The following is a 15,494-nucleotide window of genomic DNA, read 5'->3' on the forward strand; positions in this document are numbered from 1 at the left end:
TTTTTTTATCTTTCTTAATTGAAATTTAGTATTTCCGTTGATCTACAATATTTATGATACAGGTTTGTGTAATATAATACCAAAATTTTGAAAAATTCCGTTTTTCTTGATTTAGATTTTCTATATTTTCAATGACTCTTCAACGACTTATCAGATAATTATTCATTCGTTTTCCATAATTTACATTAGCTTTTGATCATTCATATGTCAAAGCCAAAAGTACTTATAATTGGTTCTGGAGGTGTGGGGACCATATCAGCATTATCCTTAACCCACAATAATAAATCAGAAGTAACGTTAATTGTTAGATCAGATTATGATCTAATTAACACACAAGGTTATTCAATAGATTCATGTACATACGGTAAATTAACAAATTTCAAACCTCATAATATTGCAAGATCAGTCGAAGATGCAGTAACTAGATTTGGACCATTTGATTATATCTTATTAACAACAAAAAACATCCCAGATGGTCCAATAACCTGTGAAGAAATAGTCGAACCAGCTTTAAAAACCGGGAAGGAAGTTATAATATTGTTACAAAATGGTATAAATATTGAACAACCAATGATTGAAAAATTTCCCCACAATTTAATTTTATCCGGAGTTTCATTAATTGGAAGTACTTATTATAATGGACATGTTGAAAATAAAGGAATTGATCATGTGTTTCTAGGGGATTTTAAGAATCCTCCAATACATCCCGAATCTCAATCCAAAATAGATGAATTTATATCAATTTATCATAACGAAGGTTTGAACGAAATAAAGCAAGACTTAGATGTTCAAAAAACAAGATGGGAGAAATTAATATATAACTCTGCATTTAACACAGTTACCGCGTTAGTAAATTTAGACGTTACTAGAATACAAATAAATAATGCAAACGAGGAGTTAATATTACCAGCAATGAAAGAAGTAATAGCAATGCCAAAAGTGTTGGTGTACAATGTAATGAAGCCATAGTAGATCGTTATTTACATATCGGAGATGGAATGTTTTATTCACCATCAATGTGCGTAGATGCTAGGAAGAAACAGCTTATGGAATTAGAAATCATATTGGGTAATCCGATTAGAATTGCAAAAGAAAATAACGTACCAGCTCCAGTACTCACAATAATCTATTCACTATTAAAGATGGTACAATTTAGATTAAAAGAAGAAAGAAAAATGTTTACTATTGATCAAACTGATTTCAAGGGAAGTTCAGATGATTATCCAAAAATTTTTAAAAAAAAATATGACGTACATAAAAATTAGATAATATGCATGAATTTTAGACTTTTATTCTTTATTCAAATGTTTCAACACCAAGTAAAAACTGGTGGTCTCGATTGTTCTTTAACTATTCTCTCTATGACTACTTTTGTCCCCCTGTTCTCTGGTGATTGTAATTGTTTATTGATTCTTTCATAACCAGATTCATATGGTTCATACTCGATTTCATCAATCGCCTGCAATTGATGTTGGGGTTGTGGCAATAATGGAGTTATGTCACTTTCATTATTCTGTGAAATTAACAGCTGGCCATTTCTTATATCATTGGCGTAGTTTGATGAAAACATGACTAATTTTTTGTAATCTTCATTTTGAGGCATGTACATAATATCATCAAATACTAGTAATTTTTCCCTTCTAGTCAACTCTAAAGGTCCAGCATAATCTAACTTTAATACTTCAACAATATTGAAAGCTTGACCTTTCAAAACAGCCAATTGTTTCAACCACATTCGTTCTTTAAAATCTTGATCTTTCATAAACACTTTCTTGAGGTTGGTAACTGTTACTTCCCACCATAGCTTTGAAGTCAATAAAGGTAAATAATGATCTCTTGTCTTTTTAGTAAATGGTTGACCAATTATAGATAATGGTAAGAATAACCAACCATAAGGAAAAGATCTCCATTCATTAGGATGTTTCCAAGGAAATGCTAATCCTGAATCGATTGCACCGATTTTAAGTATTGGTTTCATTTTTTTGGTTTTATCACTTTTGGCAATTTCTTCCCATTCTATTTTAATCATCCAATTATCCAGTCCTCTATCAGTATTTCTCATAAGATAATCCAATATGACCATTTTTTCTAGTTCTTCTTGAAATTGCAACATCAAATCTCTACTCCATTGGAGTGTATAATCCACCACATTCAGATCAACCTCAACTTCTGAAGATTTGGGTAATAAATAAATATCAGTGGGTAAAGGGTACATCTTAAACCATATATCAGCATTAGTATAACCTTTCAAGAACAACTGCAAAGATCCAATCTTATAAGGTAGTTTAGTAACATCATTGGATTTATCCCAAAATGAATAATAAAAAGTTGGTGCCCGTAACTCTATTATGTCAGTATATGGAACAATATAACTTTGTAATTGTTGATCTAATACACTTGCAGCTGCTTCACTTATATAACCCAAATTGGGGATCAAGCATGATCTTCCAAAAAAACATGGAAAGAAAGTTCTATGTAGCCATTTTGTCCATTTGGGCAGTAACGGACCGTATGGTTCTTCACTTTTTGGTTTGAATACACCTATTTTCTCTATTGCTATAACGTTATCTAGTTCTATTTTGTTAAACACGAAATAACTTCCTGAGGATCCCACTGATATTCTTTCTGGGTAAATATGGTCTACTTCAATTAATTTCTTGATGTTTTCCACTATTTTATTAAACTTTAGATGATTAATGTAATTCTCGGGAAATTGAAAAGGCTTTCCAGTAGCTGATTCTACTTCACCTTTGAAATGATTTGATATATCATTTGATGTAGTTAGTTGTTTTGTATTTATGGAAGGTTTGAATACGGAATATTCAATCCTATAAATTTCTTCAGGTGGACCAATTTTAGAGTTTCTGTGCATTTTTATTGGTGATATTGCCCATTTTGCAGCTGGTATTAATATGGCTTTTTTGAATTTTCTGAAGTTTGTAGTATGTTCCTCATTGTTCAACATATGATTCTCTAATAGTAGATTTTCATTCAAACTAGTTCTTCTTGCTGTATTCTGTGGTAGGTTTAATTGATGAGGTGTGCTTGGTGTTGATTTTGATCTTATTATTGGTTTCGGAGTGGGATTTAATGGCGTTGAAGCTAAAGAAGAATTCGACTTTGGTGATTGGGTGCCAATTGGTCGATCTAGTGAGTCTATCGATTCAAATGGATTTGATAATGTTTCTAAGTTGTGAGAAGAATGGTCCATGGTATTGTCTTTATCAATGCCATTGCTATTCTTCTTTACCATATTCTACTAGTACAGTGACATATTTTAAATAAAAAATCTTTTGGAAGTAACGGAATGAAATGAGTTATTCCTGCAAAAATACAATTTTAAATGGTTGCAAGTTTGGAATAGAGTAAGCTACCAAACGGGCAGCAAAAAATTCCACACATTTCCCTTCTACTACAAAACTACAATTTAAAAATTGATTATATTATGCAAAGAATGTTTAATTGTATGGTATTAAAACTATGAATGACTATATAGAACTAATGATAAAATATTTGGACCGAAAAATATGAAGTGAAACGTTTTTTGATGTTAGAAAATGTATTTGGAGTTAAATGACAATTTAATTCTGGTTAAATTATGAGCAACATTGATAAAATTGCAGTTGGAATTAACACCAATGCTTGAATTTTATAATTTGTGTCTATTTTGTTAGCACTACTTGATTTTGACTGATTTGAATTCGCATCAGCAACTCTTGTTGAAACTGATACTGAACCAGTACTACTTCCACCTGTGGTAGTTGCTGCTGAATTTCTATTAGCATTTGAAGTAGCTGATGGAGCTAAAGTTATTGATGTTGTTGCACTCGGACTTCCCCATATATATGAATTCAATTCTGCAAATAATCCTTTACTTTCTAATCTTGCCAAGATATCTTGTATAGCACCTGAGTATCTACCGAAATAATTTGTTATTAAACTTGAATCACCACTTAGTAAAGATCCAACAATTAATGTTATTTTAGTTGGATCACTTAATGCATTATTTAAAACATTTGTAATATTAAGACTTTCAAATGATATATGTATAGCTCCTGCTGACATTAAATCTGTAGCTAATCTTGCAGTCATATTTAAATAAGCATCGTTAGATAAAAATCTTTTAACTACATATACGGCAATTCCTGTATCATTTAATGAATTTAATAAATCGCCTGCAACTTGTCCAAAAATTCCTGATCCTAAAACTGTTGCAATAATATTAGTAACAAATGTGTTTAAAGTACCATTAGTTGCAACGTCTGCTCTCTTGAGGATATTAACAATTTCATCTTCTTCTAAAAATCCTCTTTTCTGTAAAAGACTTCCAAAAATATATAATAATGTATCTCTTTGTGACCAAACTACTCTATCAACAATATCAACTAATCTTGGTCTAAAAGCTTGATCTAATAATAATCCATCTAATAATGAGTCAACTAATCCTGAAGCAACTACTGCATCTAAAGCAGCAGTCAAATTAACACTTCTAGCCCAAACTGCATTTGTTGTATCACCACTTAATAATTCTCCAACATCAATTGTAATATTTCTTCCTTTTAACAAAGTTGAAGTTAAGTTCCCAATATAATCTATTCTACTTGGATAATTTGCAACAGCATCTAATAATGACCATATAACTCCTGAAGAATTAACTGATAGTAATATGGTATTGATTGTACGACTCAATTGATCATTATCTAATTGTAATCCTCCCGTATTATTAGCTCTTTTGTATATCATTTCTTCATCACCATTAAATATGTCAATTAAACTATAATAATTATTGATTTCATATTCATCAAATTGAGTTTCAACAAAATAATCTAGTTCTGGTATAATTTCAAAATCTGAACCTTCTATTGGTGAAGTTATTGGTGATGATTTTATAAATGTTGTTAAAAAACAAAATATTAACGCTATTATATGATTTATAAACATTCTTTTAGTAATTTGTATAAAGAATTTAAGGTTTAAATTATAGTTGTTCTATTTGTTTTAATTTTGAAAACGATTGAATGAATAAATGAAAGTAGTAGTCCAAATGAAACTGATAAGTTAAAGTATGATAAAAAATTTTTAATTAATGGAAAAGAATATTAAGTTGATTTAAAGAAATTATAAGAATCTGAAAAGAAAAAAGTGAAATATATTATATAAAACTTGAAACTTTTGAATTTATCTTCCAAAGATAAAAATATATGTCAAATGTTAAAATTTAAATCTTTCTTTTGCTATTTTTAATCGAGGCTATCGAAATGTTAATGTATTAACAATTTCAAATTCTACTATATAAAAGCTGGAGATACTAGAAATAAAATGATATTGTGATTTTAAAATAAAATTGTACCTCATTTTAATCTGAATATTAAAAATTTAACCATAGATGGTTATAAAACTAAAAATAAAATATATTACTATTCCAATTTAGGAAATTTTGATTTAAAATCAATTATATACAGGTTTTATGTCAATGCGGCTCGATGCATGATCTTTTTTTGGAAGTTGCGGCTTTTTTACTATGTATAAAATGTTTTGATTCGATTTTATTATATAAACATTAACTTGACAGTTCTTATTAATAAAAACAAAGTAAATGTATAAAAATGTACTATTAAACTACGATCAAGAAGCTACTTCAAAAGTATACCACTCCTCATAAGCAGCTAAAATTAAACAAATTATGTAGTCTGATGAAGCTCTAAATTAAAGTAAAATGACAAAGGAAAAATAATAAAAATTTTGATCTCTTATATAAAATTTTAAATTTGTATTAGTTATTTCCTAAAACAGATATTAAAATATAAAATATATATACACAAATTAAAAATAAAAAAATGATATACCATACGTACTAAATTATTACCAATTTAATATATAAATTAATTAACATATAATATTACTATTAAAGTGGACCATTACAATTTATATTAATGTCTTAGACTTTGTATAAAATTTATATCAAAGTTTTAATATAATAAATAAATTTTTAATTACTTCATAATAAAAAATAAAAAAAAACTTACAATAATTTTTAATTTTTAATTTTTTCATTTCTTTTTGACATTTCCAACAACCACTTTCTTTCTTACTTCCTATTAATCATCTTCATCCTATATTCATTCATTTTCCAAATATCATCTTCATCAAAAGGACTGTTTCCTATTCATTGGTAACTACTACTATTTTTAATTCTACTATCTAATTATTTATTTACACATTTTTACCACATACCCTTACAAAAATGAAGTTTTCAAATATAATACCAACTTTGATACTACTTTGTTCTCAACTAGTTTATTGTATAAATTTTAATGATTATAATTATATATTGGAAGAAATTGCGGCATTGGAAGATCCAACATCAGTAAACATAGATAAAAGAGATAATTCAACGGATAATGCAATAATACAACAATATACTCAAATATTTCAACAAGTTGGAGCTTCAGAATTAATACCCGATTTATTAGAATCAATAGCTAATGATTCAAATCAAGTTAATAATTTAGTTGGATATCTTAATTATATATTAAATTCTTCATCATCAAATAATGGTACATTAAATTTATCACAATTAAATATAAATTTAAACATTTCAGAAATAATGAATGATATAATGAATTCAGGAATTATACAATCAACATTAGATGGATTATTAGTTAAAAATGAAACAAATAATGAAAAATTGGCAGATTTTGTTGGATCAATATTAAGTTCACCAGAATATTGTTGGATTGGTTGGTTATTATATGGTCTTGGAGATGGTCATGCTTTAACTGTTCCCTGGATTGCTGATTTAATTGTAAATACCACTTCAAAAGCAAATACAAACGATACAAATAGATCAGAAATTAATGTACCTCCATTACCTCCTTTGGTGAATACAACAGATAATGGAACCAATAGGGATATAATAATTAATCACAACAATGATATCTATATTGACTTAAGATCAAAACATAAAAAGAGAGCAGATAATAATACAGATCAATATCAAGGTTCGTTTAATACATTTTTGAACAATGCTATCAACACAATAGTAAATTCAAATTTAGTTAAATCAAATATAAATGATATAATTATAGCATTAAATAATTCAGGTATAATAACTCCATTGGTTATGGAAATTATATCAAAACCAGGATTATCAAATTTAACAAATCCAATAGTTAAATCATTATATGATTCAGGTTTGTTGAATAGATATGTTAATTTAAATTTTTGGTTTATTTATGCTAAGGAAAGACACATATTGGCTGATTTCTTACAATATGTATTAACAGATCCTTATTATTCCCCACCAATTGCAAGATTATTAAGAAGAATGGAATCAACTGGTACTTTTCAATATTTACAAGATAATATGTATGGACCACACAAAAGAAATTAATAATTGGGGGGTTATGAATTTATGCAAAGATGATTGATTTTATTGTTGCTTGTCATTTTAGACTTTTCATTTCTTAAAAAAACGTTATCATAGGACTTTACATGCCTTAAAAGTTCGATTTTTTCCAATTCCTTTAATGTATAGTTAATTACTATTTAATACAAACAAAATTAAAATTAAAAAGATAAAAAGTACTTTTAAATAATTTTATTATCTAGAACTCTATATAAGTCTATAATGTCATTTCTTTAAATTCCCCATCTCCTGAATAATTATAATAGTCTTTTGCTTGTATAACTTTTAATTCAAAAAATTTCATAGTTTTTCCATCATTAATTTTACCTTGTAAATTTTTAACATCACCTTGTAAACCTTGTTCATGTGCCATTTCCAATCCCATTTTATGAGTTAACATGAGTGTCTTATTCATAATCGTCAATACTTGATTCACTGATTTTGATAACTTTTTCAACTCATTTTGAATATTGTTGTTGGCGAAAAATTTATCTAATAATAATGCACTAAATAAATCTCCAACTCCAGTAAAATATGAATTTATTGTTGGGATATTATAATAGCGTATTTCATTATTCACGGACAATACACATGAAAGATATTTTTCTTCATTATTTAAAATACCTGGTTTTATTGAGCTTATCACGATATAAGGTACATTAAATTCAGAATGTAATTTCTGCACTGCTTTTTGTAAACTTTGCTTATCTATTATCTTTATATCTGTTATTAATTCAACTTCAAATTGATTTGGAGTAATCAAATTGACTATTTTGTCTTGCATTAATTTCTTATATTCTTGAACACATGATTTATCAACGTATAAATAATCATTATCTCCCATAACCGGATCCAACAAGTAGAACAACTGAGGATCTTTTTGCTTTAACTCAATAATGTACTTCCCAATACACGCAATCAACTCTGAGTTCGGTATATACCCCGAAATAATAGCATTATATTTAATATTCATTTTATTAATTAATTGATTTAAAATCTTTTCTAAATCGGTGGTTTGTAATTTCGTCCCAACAAATTCTCCATATCCTGTATGATTGGAAAAGTGGACTGAATTTATATAATCAACATCCCATCCTTGTGATTGTAATGGAAAAATGGCAGATTTCCCACCTACGTAACCGTGAACTACGTGAGATTGAATTGATAGCACTCTTTTCATTGATGACGATTGGATATTTTTTTCTTGTAATCGTGTGATGGACTTACGAGTGTGAGATTTTTTAAAGATTTGGCTATGAACCTTGTAGATTTTTATGAATTTTAGATTTTTATAAACTTTAGTAGTTTTATCTTTATCTATGCACTAGTGAGTAATTTTGATAATTGTAGATACAAAATAAAGATTCTGAAAATTTTGTTTCAGAGAGAAACAGAAAAGAATTAAAGAAATGCGCTTATAGTTTTAGCGGTAATATGTTACAGGTTTTAGATTTAAATGGCACTCTTCTTGTTTCATTGATAATAAAACTACCTCGTTCGATTTGTTATATGTTTTACATAGGTGAAATTTTAGTAATGAAGAAGATTTCAAGTAAAAATAATTTGGGCACTTTCTGCGCTTGTATTTAAATTTTGCAACAAATATTACCAAACTTATTTCAATTTGAAATTCAAACCGATCTTAAATTGTTAAGTTCATGAACCGTTGATCATGATAACTATCGAATAAAACTTCATATTTAGACTCAATGCCTTTCTTTCATCTTGATGATAGAGGAAATTCTACAACAAATATAAACTTAAATACATACATAGTTACATATATTAATCGAGCTAACAGAATTTGTGTTAATTAAACGTACACAAATGAACATGACAGACGATTCTAATAATTATAAAATATTTTCAATCACAGAACTAGATAAATACTTCATTCCGAACTGTCTAATTTGTCAAATTGTTCACAACAAAATATCTATCCATAACAATCACATTCAAAAGGCTGCTGGCGGTCAAACATTGCCATTAATTTCAACAATTTGCTAGTTTGAATATATAATTCACACTTTTAATGAAATATAAGAAAAATTGAAATATTCTGTTCACTCACTTATACCAATTTTATCAAACATTTTCAAAAGTTGATATAAAAGTTTCCAATAAATTAAAATGATCAGTTTGACGTTATCACAAATCTTGTTAAAAACCTTGAATCATATATTCAAATGCATTATGCTTTTCGCAAAGTAATGAAATCATTCACTCATACACATCATATATTTTGTGACAATACTGCGGTAATACAATTATTAAACAACATCCCAAAAGAACACCACATTTTGGCATTCTGCTAGTTCATGACCAATAAAATTAAACCTCTAACATTTCTAAAATCTGAAATCAATTACATCTTAGTGGAGGATTTGATTCTAAATTCAAAAAATATCAAAAAGCTAGTTGAAAAAATTCCAATAGAATTGTAATGTATCATTTATTTTTTAAATGATACATTCTATTAAAACCTTCTAAAATTATCGTCGATCACGTATATGGACTTAAATAACATTTAAAGTCTTCAATTGGAAATACAGAAAACTTCAATATAAAAGCCTGGTAAAGCTACTTATTAACCGATATAACAACAATCAAAAATTATATGTGAAAAAAAAAAGTGATAAATAATAAATGAAGATTAAAAAAATAAATTTAAAATCAAATTTTTAAAAAAGTAATTAATATTATTATTTATTATTTTATTAGTAATATTTATTATTAGGTAGGTAATACTTACAAAATTTTAAAATATTAAATAATATATAAATATTATATTAATCTATTTTCATTTGATATTTCTTGATTAAGGGTTCACTACACCAATCCTTTAATACTATTAATAGTAGAAACAATAATACGGTAGGATTGTTACAAAATATACATCCAATAAGCTTAAAAGTTGACCACTACTGTAGCATCTTGTTGTTGAACTTATAGGGCGTAATTTCAAGTTTTGCATAATGTGAGCTGGAATTTGAAAAAATATTAAATTTGAAATGTAATAAAACGAAATTTTGAAGATTCTGAATTAAAAATTCCGAAACATATTTTTCAACAATGGAAAATATAAGTATTTGGCTCAGTCACAACCAATTTAAAGATCATTGAACTGTTTCTTTGTACCTTAATCGAAAACTAGGAAGATACAGAATTATCTATTAAATCTACTTAGTGTCTATTTAACTTATTAGTTCTCTAGTTCTTTTGCCTCAATGACTTCGTTATCTCCATCACTCATATCTAGCGATCTACTTTCTTGTTGTAAACTTTTTCTTCTATTTTGCAATTGAATGAATATATAAATTGATGAAATCACCAAACCAAATCCAGCTAATCCCATACCCATATAATAAGCTCTTCTATAACCATACACAGTAGTATCAAACCCTGGTACTTTATCTTTTGTAGTATAATATTCAACAGTTCCAGCAAATCCTAAACCTATGGAAATTGAATAATTAACAAATGTAGATATCAACAGACCAGCTAAACCTTGCATATTTCGAGGGAAATGGTTTTGTAAAATTAAAACACCTGTTGGAAAACTGATATCCATTCCAAAGGGCATAAGTAAGCAAGAGACAAATTTCTGTGACCAATATATTTGATGGACAGGTCTTAATCCCATAATAATTATCCCAACTAAGAAAAAAATCATCGCTATAAACAAAACAATTGAAGATGGAATTTTTCTTAACATATATGCTGTCAGAAGAGCAGCAATTACCCCTACTGGTCCACAAGTAATGTTTTGAACAGCTGCAATAACTGGAGATGCTCCGTCCACTTTGAGTGACCACAAAAACATATAGTATAACCATATACCAAAACAACTCCATCCAGCAGCAATTATAACCAATATGAATCCAGTATCACCATTTAAAACTGACGGTGGAACCAAAGGATCTTCAACTTTTTGTTCAATAAAATAGAAAGCCCCCATAAATAAAAATCCAACAATCAACAATACATAAACATATACTTTATCCCATCCAACATTTGGACCTTGATTAAATGCAAAATTAATTAAGATTAACCCTGTTACACCTGTAATAGCCCCACCATAATCAAATTTTCCACTTGATTTACTACCAACATGAGCAGGTATCACAAAATAAGCTAGTATAGCAGCTGAAATACTAACTATTCCACATAACCAAAAAGTCCAGGGCCACCACGCAGTTTCTGTAAACATAGCACTGAATAATGCACCAATAATGAATCCATTTGGAGCTGTTGCTCCAAATAATGCAAAACAAATATTTTTTCTAGTACTAGGTGGGTAAAATGATCCAATTAATGCTTGTGAATTGGGCATCATTATAGCTGGTCCAATCCCTTGTAATCCTCTCATAATTGCAAAAAATACTGATGATTTCGTAAAACCAGCAAATCCACAAATTAATGAAAAAACTCCAAACCATATATATCCAATAATGTATAATTTTTTGTAGCCATATAAATCACCAAGTCTTCCACTAACTAAAATAAACGTCCCTACAGTTAATGATATGGCAGCTGAAAACCAAGAAACAACTCCAGGTTTATCAGAAACATCAAAAGCTCTCCCCAAAACCACTGCATTTACCATAGTTTGTGAATTAGCAGCTTGGGTCAACAACTGTGACATACACATGAAGAATATGAATAGGCATTCTCTGAATAATGATATATTTTCAAAATTGGGTTCTGCTAGATAAATTTCTCTACTAACAACTTTTGTTAAATCTGTATTTGGTTTTATTGATTGCACATCTACTTCTTTAATCTCTTCTATTGAATTTCCTGGCGTAGTTGCATTTGACATAATGATGTTTTCGTTGGAATCCAAGTCCTGAAATTATTATATTTCACCTTACTACAAAGAAAATATCTCATTTATCAGGATGGGATACTTGAAATTTTGGATCTCTATCAAAATAAGTTTCATCGCATTGTTTTGTGAATAAGTCAAATTAATGTTTTTTAAAATTTATTTAGTTTTTAAGTTTTTAGAATTAAACCGAATTCGAAACGAGATCGGATCTGTCACTTTCGGGAAAACTTTTTTCCATTTAGTGTAAATAAAGCCGATTGTGGTGAATTTTTTAAGGACGTCTATAAATGTTAATTGATTCTGGAAGAGGTCAGCACTACTTTGTAAATGCCATTTACTAAGAGATACAATACACAGACCACTATGTATGAAGCAGAGTGTATTTATATTAACTCACTTATTTATTAGATGAGAAGTCAGAAACTCTGACAACATCAAAATTTCGAATTTATCTGCAAGATCGAGGTTTATTTTACAAACATAACTTCACTGGAAATATCTAGACTGCCGCCAAATCTTGTACCATGAACCTAACTCAAAAGCCTTGAATCTAAATTCTCGTGTCATTAAATTCAACTTTGTTATCCTTGAAGATAATGTCGATTAATATAAATTGCATCTGGAAGAAACAATTACTTGAACCTTTTTTAACGTAAATGATATTTTCCATCAAAATCTTTTAGATTAACGTCAAATTGAGAAAAAAGAATTGTCTGGAACAACAGCCTTGATCTATTTTCTGAAATGTGGCGTAGTTGATGCATATTTCTTAGTTCTAATATTTCCCCCTATTATGTCAAAATCAAATCCGGAACATGAAAGAGAAGAAAGGGAAATTTATCAATATTGATATCAATCTTTCGTGAACATACTTAATTATTATCGAGTTATTTTTAGTGTATTCATCACATGAAATTAATTCCTATCTTCATAAAAATAAGTAAGTAATTCAACAATGAAGGATTTGTTTATTACTTACTGATTATTGATTATTTAATTTTTACTTATGACTAATTTTTATTACTACTAATTTTTATTATGACTAATGTTTACTATTACTAAATTTTATTATTGGTATATTGTTTACCTAAACTTTATTATTGGTATATTGTTTACCTATTACTTATTACTAATGTTTAAAGTCTATTGTTGACTAAATTTTATCAAGGAATTTTTATTATAAATAAGTTGGCGTTTCTCCAACATTCAAATTACATTTTATAACTTTTTATTTTTAGATTTTTACTTTAAAAAGAATCTGTTATAGTAATTAATTAATATTATTATTATATGTATCTTTTATCAACATTTATTCCATTCTTTTAATTATGAATGTATACTATTAAGGGTGCATGTATATTTAGAGGTAACTAAAACAAGCTACTACAGTATAAGGATATTACATTCTAACATATTTCGTTACCCACTGCAACTAAATCTGGTCCTAAAGTTGTCCACACATCTTTTATCGTGTAATAATCTAATCCGTCTTTCCTGTTGGAAAGTATAATTCCAGACTTCTCTAGAACAGTCTAACTTTATTATTAAATCACTCTTAAGTGACTGTTGGATTATTATAACTCAATAATTACTAATCTTAAAGAATAATTTTAGACTTTATTTTGTGTCATAATTTTAAAACAATAAGGCAGTTCACTTGGCTGCAAAATAAGATTAAGTTTATAAACAAATGACTAATACAAATAAATATTATTTAATTCAACAATAAGGGATTTGATTAATCACTCCTTGATTACTGATTAATGTACTTTTAATATTACAATTACTAATTCAACAATGAGGGATTTAACTTATTACTAATCGTTTATTAATTCATGTTTACTTATGACTAATTTTTATTACTATTAAATTTTGTTATTATTATTATTTTTATTTATTACTAATTTTTATTATTATTATTATTACTTATTATTAATGTTTTAAAGTCTATTGTTGACTAAGTTTATTAAGTTTTAAAGTCTATCGTTGACTAAGTTTTATTAATGTTTAAAGTCTATTTTGTTGACTAAGTTTTTATTAAAAGATTTTATTATAAATAGGTTGGCATTTCTCCAACATTCAAATTATATTTTATAGATTTTTACTTTTAGATTTTGAACTTAACTTTTATAGAAATCAATCAATATTATTATATGTATCTTTTATCAACATTTATTATATTCTTTAATGTATATTATTAAAGGTGTACGTATATTTAGAGGTAACTAAAACAAACTACTACAGTATAAGGATATTACATTCTAACATTTCCCTGCAGCAGTAACTTTTGAAATTAATTTTAATCTAATTTCCATATCTTTTCTATTAAAATCTTTTTCCGATACTTTCATTTGATTTGAAGTTAATCTTTTATTAAACAGTTGTATCACAATATAATTATTTTTTAAATAAGTGTAGACACTGAACATTTTTTTATAATATCTTGATGCTTCTGTAACCATTTTTTCAGTAGTTTGTAGGCTTGTCCCCTCTTCTGCTAAGATTTGTGTGACATATTCATTTTCCCTTGCTCCTCGAAATCTCAATTTCAAGATCTTTCGAAGTTTTTTAGGTGGGATAGATGGATTGTTTTCTTCTAACTATCTTCTTCTTTTTCTTATGAAATTAATCCATTCGTTGAAATGCTGAGCTTGCGCTTTTATATTTTTAATTGTTTCATCAAACTTGAGAAAAAGTTCTGTTAATTCTTCATTTTGATTTGGAATTATATATTCAATAATCTGAGCATTTTCTAATAATAGCTCATTAAAATTACACATAGAGACATTTTTTCATGTCTCAAAAAACATAAAACTTAGATACAATTTTTTCACTCACAACAATTCAGCAAATGGATATTTTTTTTTTTTCTTAGATACATTTAAAATTATATAAACTATTATATAATATATAATAGTATGCAGGTCCTCTAGGTAGAAGACGATCACCTCCGACTGACTTTGGACAAAACTTTTATAGCCATTGAATAATGACAATAAGATGAGACTCTATCTTATTCAACTAAAATAGATCATACTCAACAAAAACCAAAGCCAACAATTTTTTAAATTTTATGTATTATTCTCTGCCAAGTAATTTAGTTCTCATATAATTTTAGTTCTACTCCTTAAGTTACCATTTTAAATATTTTGCTCATTAGCTTCATTATTAATTGATCATGTTCTTATCTGTGGTACTAAACAGCAGTAGAGCAAGATGATTCTATTTCTGACTGTCGTCAGTTGTAGTACGAAC

The 15,494-nt window shown here is 27.5% G+C and overlaps 6 protein-coding genes across 6 annotated transcripts; 2 read left to right on the plus strand and 4 right to left on the minus strand. All coding sequences in view use genetic code 12, as the record gives it.

Moving 5' to 3' along the window:
* Window positions 1-204: 204 nt before the first annotated feature.
* KGF54_003086 (uncharacterized protein) lies at window positions 205-969 on the plus strand (the record flags this gene model as incomplete). Its single annotated transcript, XM_051763636.1, has 1 exon — window positions 205-969. One exon carries the CDS (start codon window positions 205-207, stop codon window positions 967-969), a length of 765 nt encoding a protein of 254 aa, XP_051620456.1.
* A 340-nt stretch (window positions 970-1,309) lies between these two features.
* KGF54_003087 (1-phosphatidylinositol 4-kinase) lies at window positions 1,310-3,253 on the minus strand (the record flags this gene model as incomplete). Its single annotated transcript, XM_051763637.1, has 1 exon — window positions 1,310-3,253. One exon carries the CDS (start codon window positions 3,251-3,253, stop codon window positions 1,310-1,312), a length of 1,944 nt encoding a protein of 647 aa, XP_051620457.1.
* A 338-nt stretch (window positions 3,254-3,591) lies between these two features.
* On the minus strand, window positions 3,592-4,941 carry PGA45 (Pga45p; the record flags this gene model as incomplete). Its single annotated transcript, XM_051763638.1, has 1 exon — window positions 3,592-4,941. One exon carries the CDS (start codon window positions 4,939-4,941, stop codon window positions 3,592-3,594), a length of 1,350 nt encoding a protein of 449 aa, XP_051620458.1.
* Window positions 4,942-6,244: 1,303 nt separating this feature from the next.
* On the plus strand, window positions 6,245-7,393 carry KGF54_003089 (uncharacterized protein; the record flags this gene model as incomplete). The annotated part of the gene is made up of 1 exon (XM_051763639.1): window positions 6,245-7,393. One exon carries the CDS (start codon window positions 6,245-6,247, stop codon window positions 7,391-7,393), a length of 1,149 nt encoding a protein of 382 aa, XP_051620459.1.
* A 232-nt stretch (window positions 7,394-7,625) lies between these two features.
* BUD16 (putative pyridoxal kinase) lies at window positions 7,626-8,588 on the minus strand (the record flags this gene model as incomplete). Its single annotated transcript, XM_051763641.1, has 1 exon — window positions 7,626-8,588. The coding sequence occupies one exon, from the start codon at window positions 8,586-8,588 to the stop codon at window positions 7,626-7,628; it is 963 nt and encodes a 320-aa protein (XP_051620460.1).
* Window positions 8,589-10,610: 2,022 nt separating this feature from the next.
* Window positions 10,611-12,230, minus strand: KGF54_003091 (uncharacterized protein; the record flags this gene model as incomplete). The annotated part of the gene is made up of 1 exon (XM_051763642.1): window positions 10,611-12,230. One exon carries the CDS (start codon window positions 12,228-12,230, stop codon window positions 10,611-10,613), a length of 1,620 nt encoding a protein of 539 aa, XP_051620461.1.
* Window positions 12,231-15,494: the final 3,264 nt, after the last annotated feature.

The sequence above is a fragment of the Candida jiufengensis genome (assembly GCF_024610255.1).
Source record: "Candida jiufengensis strain CBS 10846 chromosome Unknown scaffold3, whole genome shotgun sequence".
NCBI classification, from domain to species: Eukaryota; Fungi; Ascomycota; class Pichiomycetes; order Serinales; family Debaryomycetaceae; genus Lodderomyces; species Lodderomyces jiufengensis.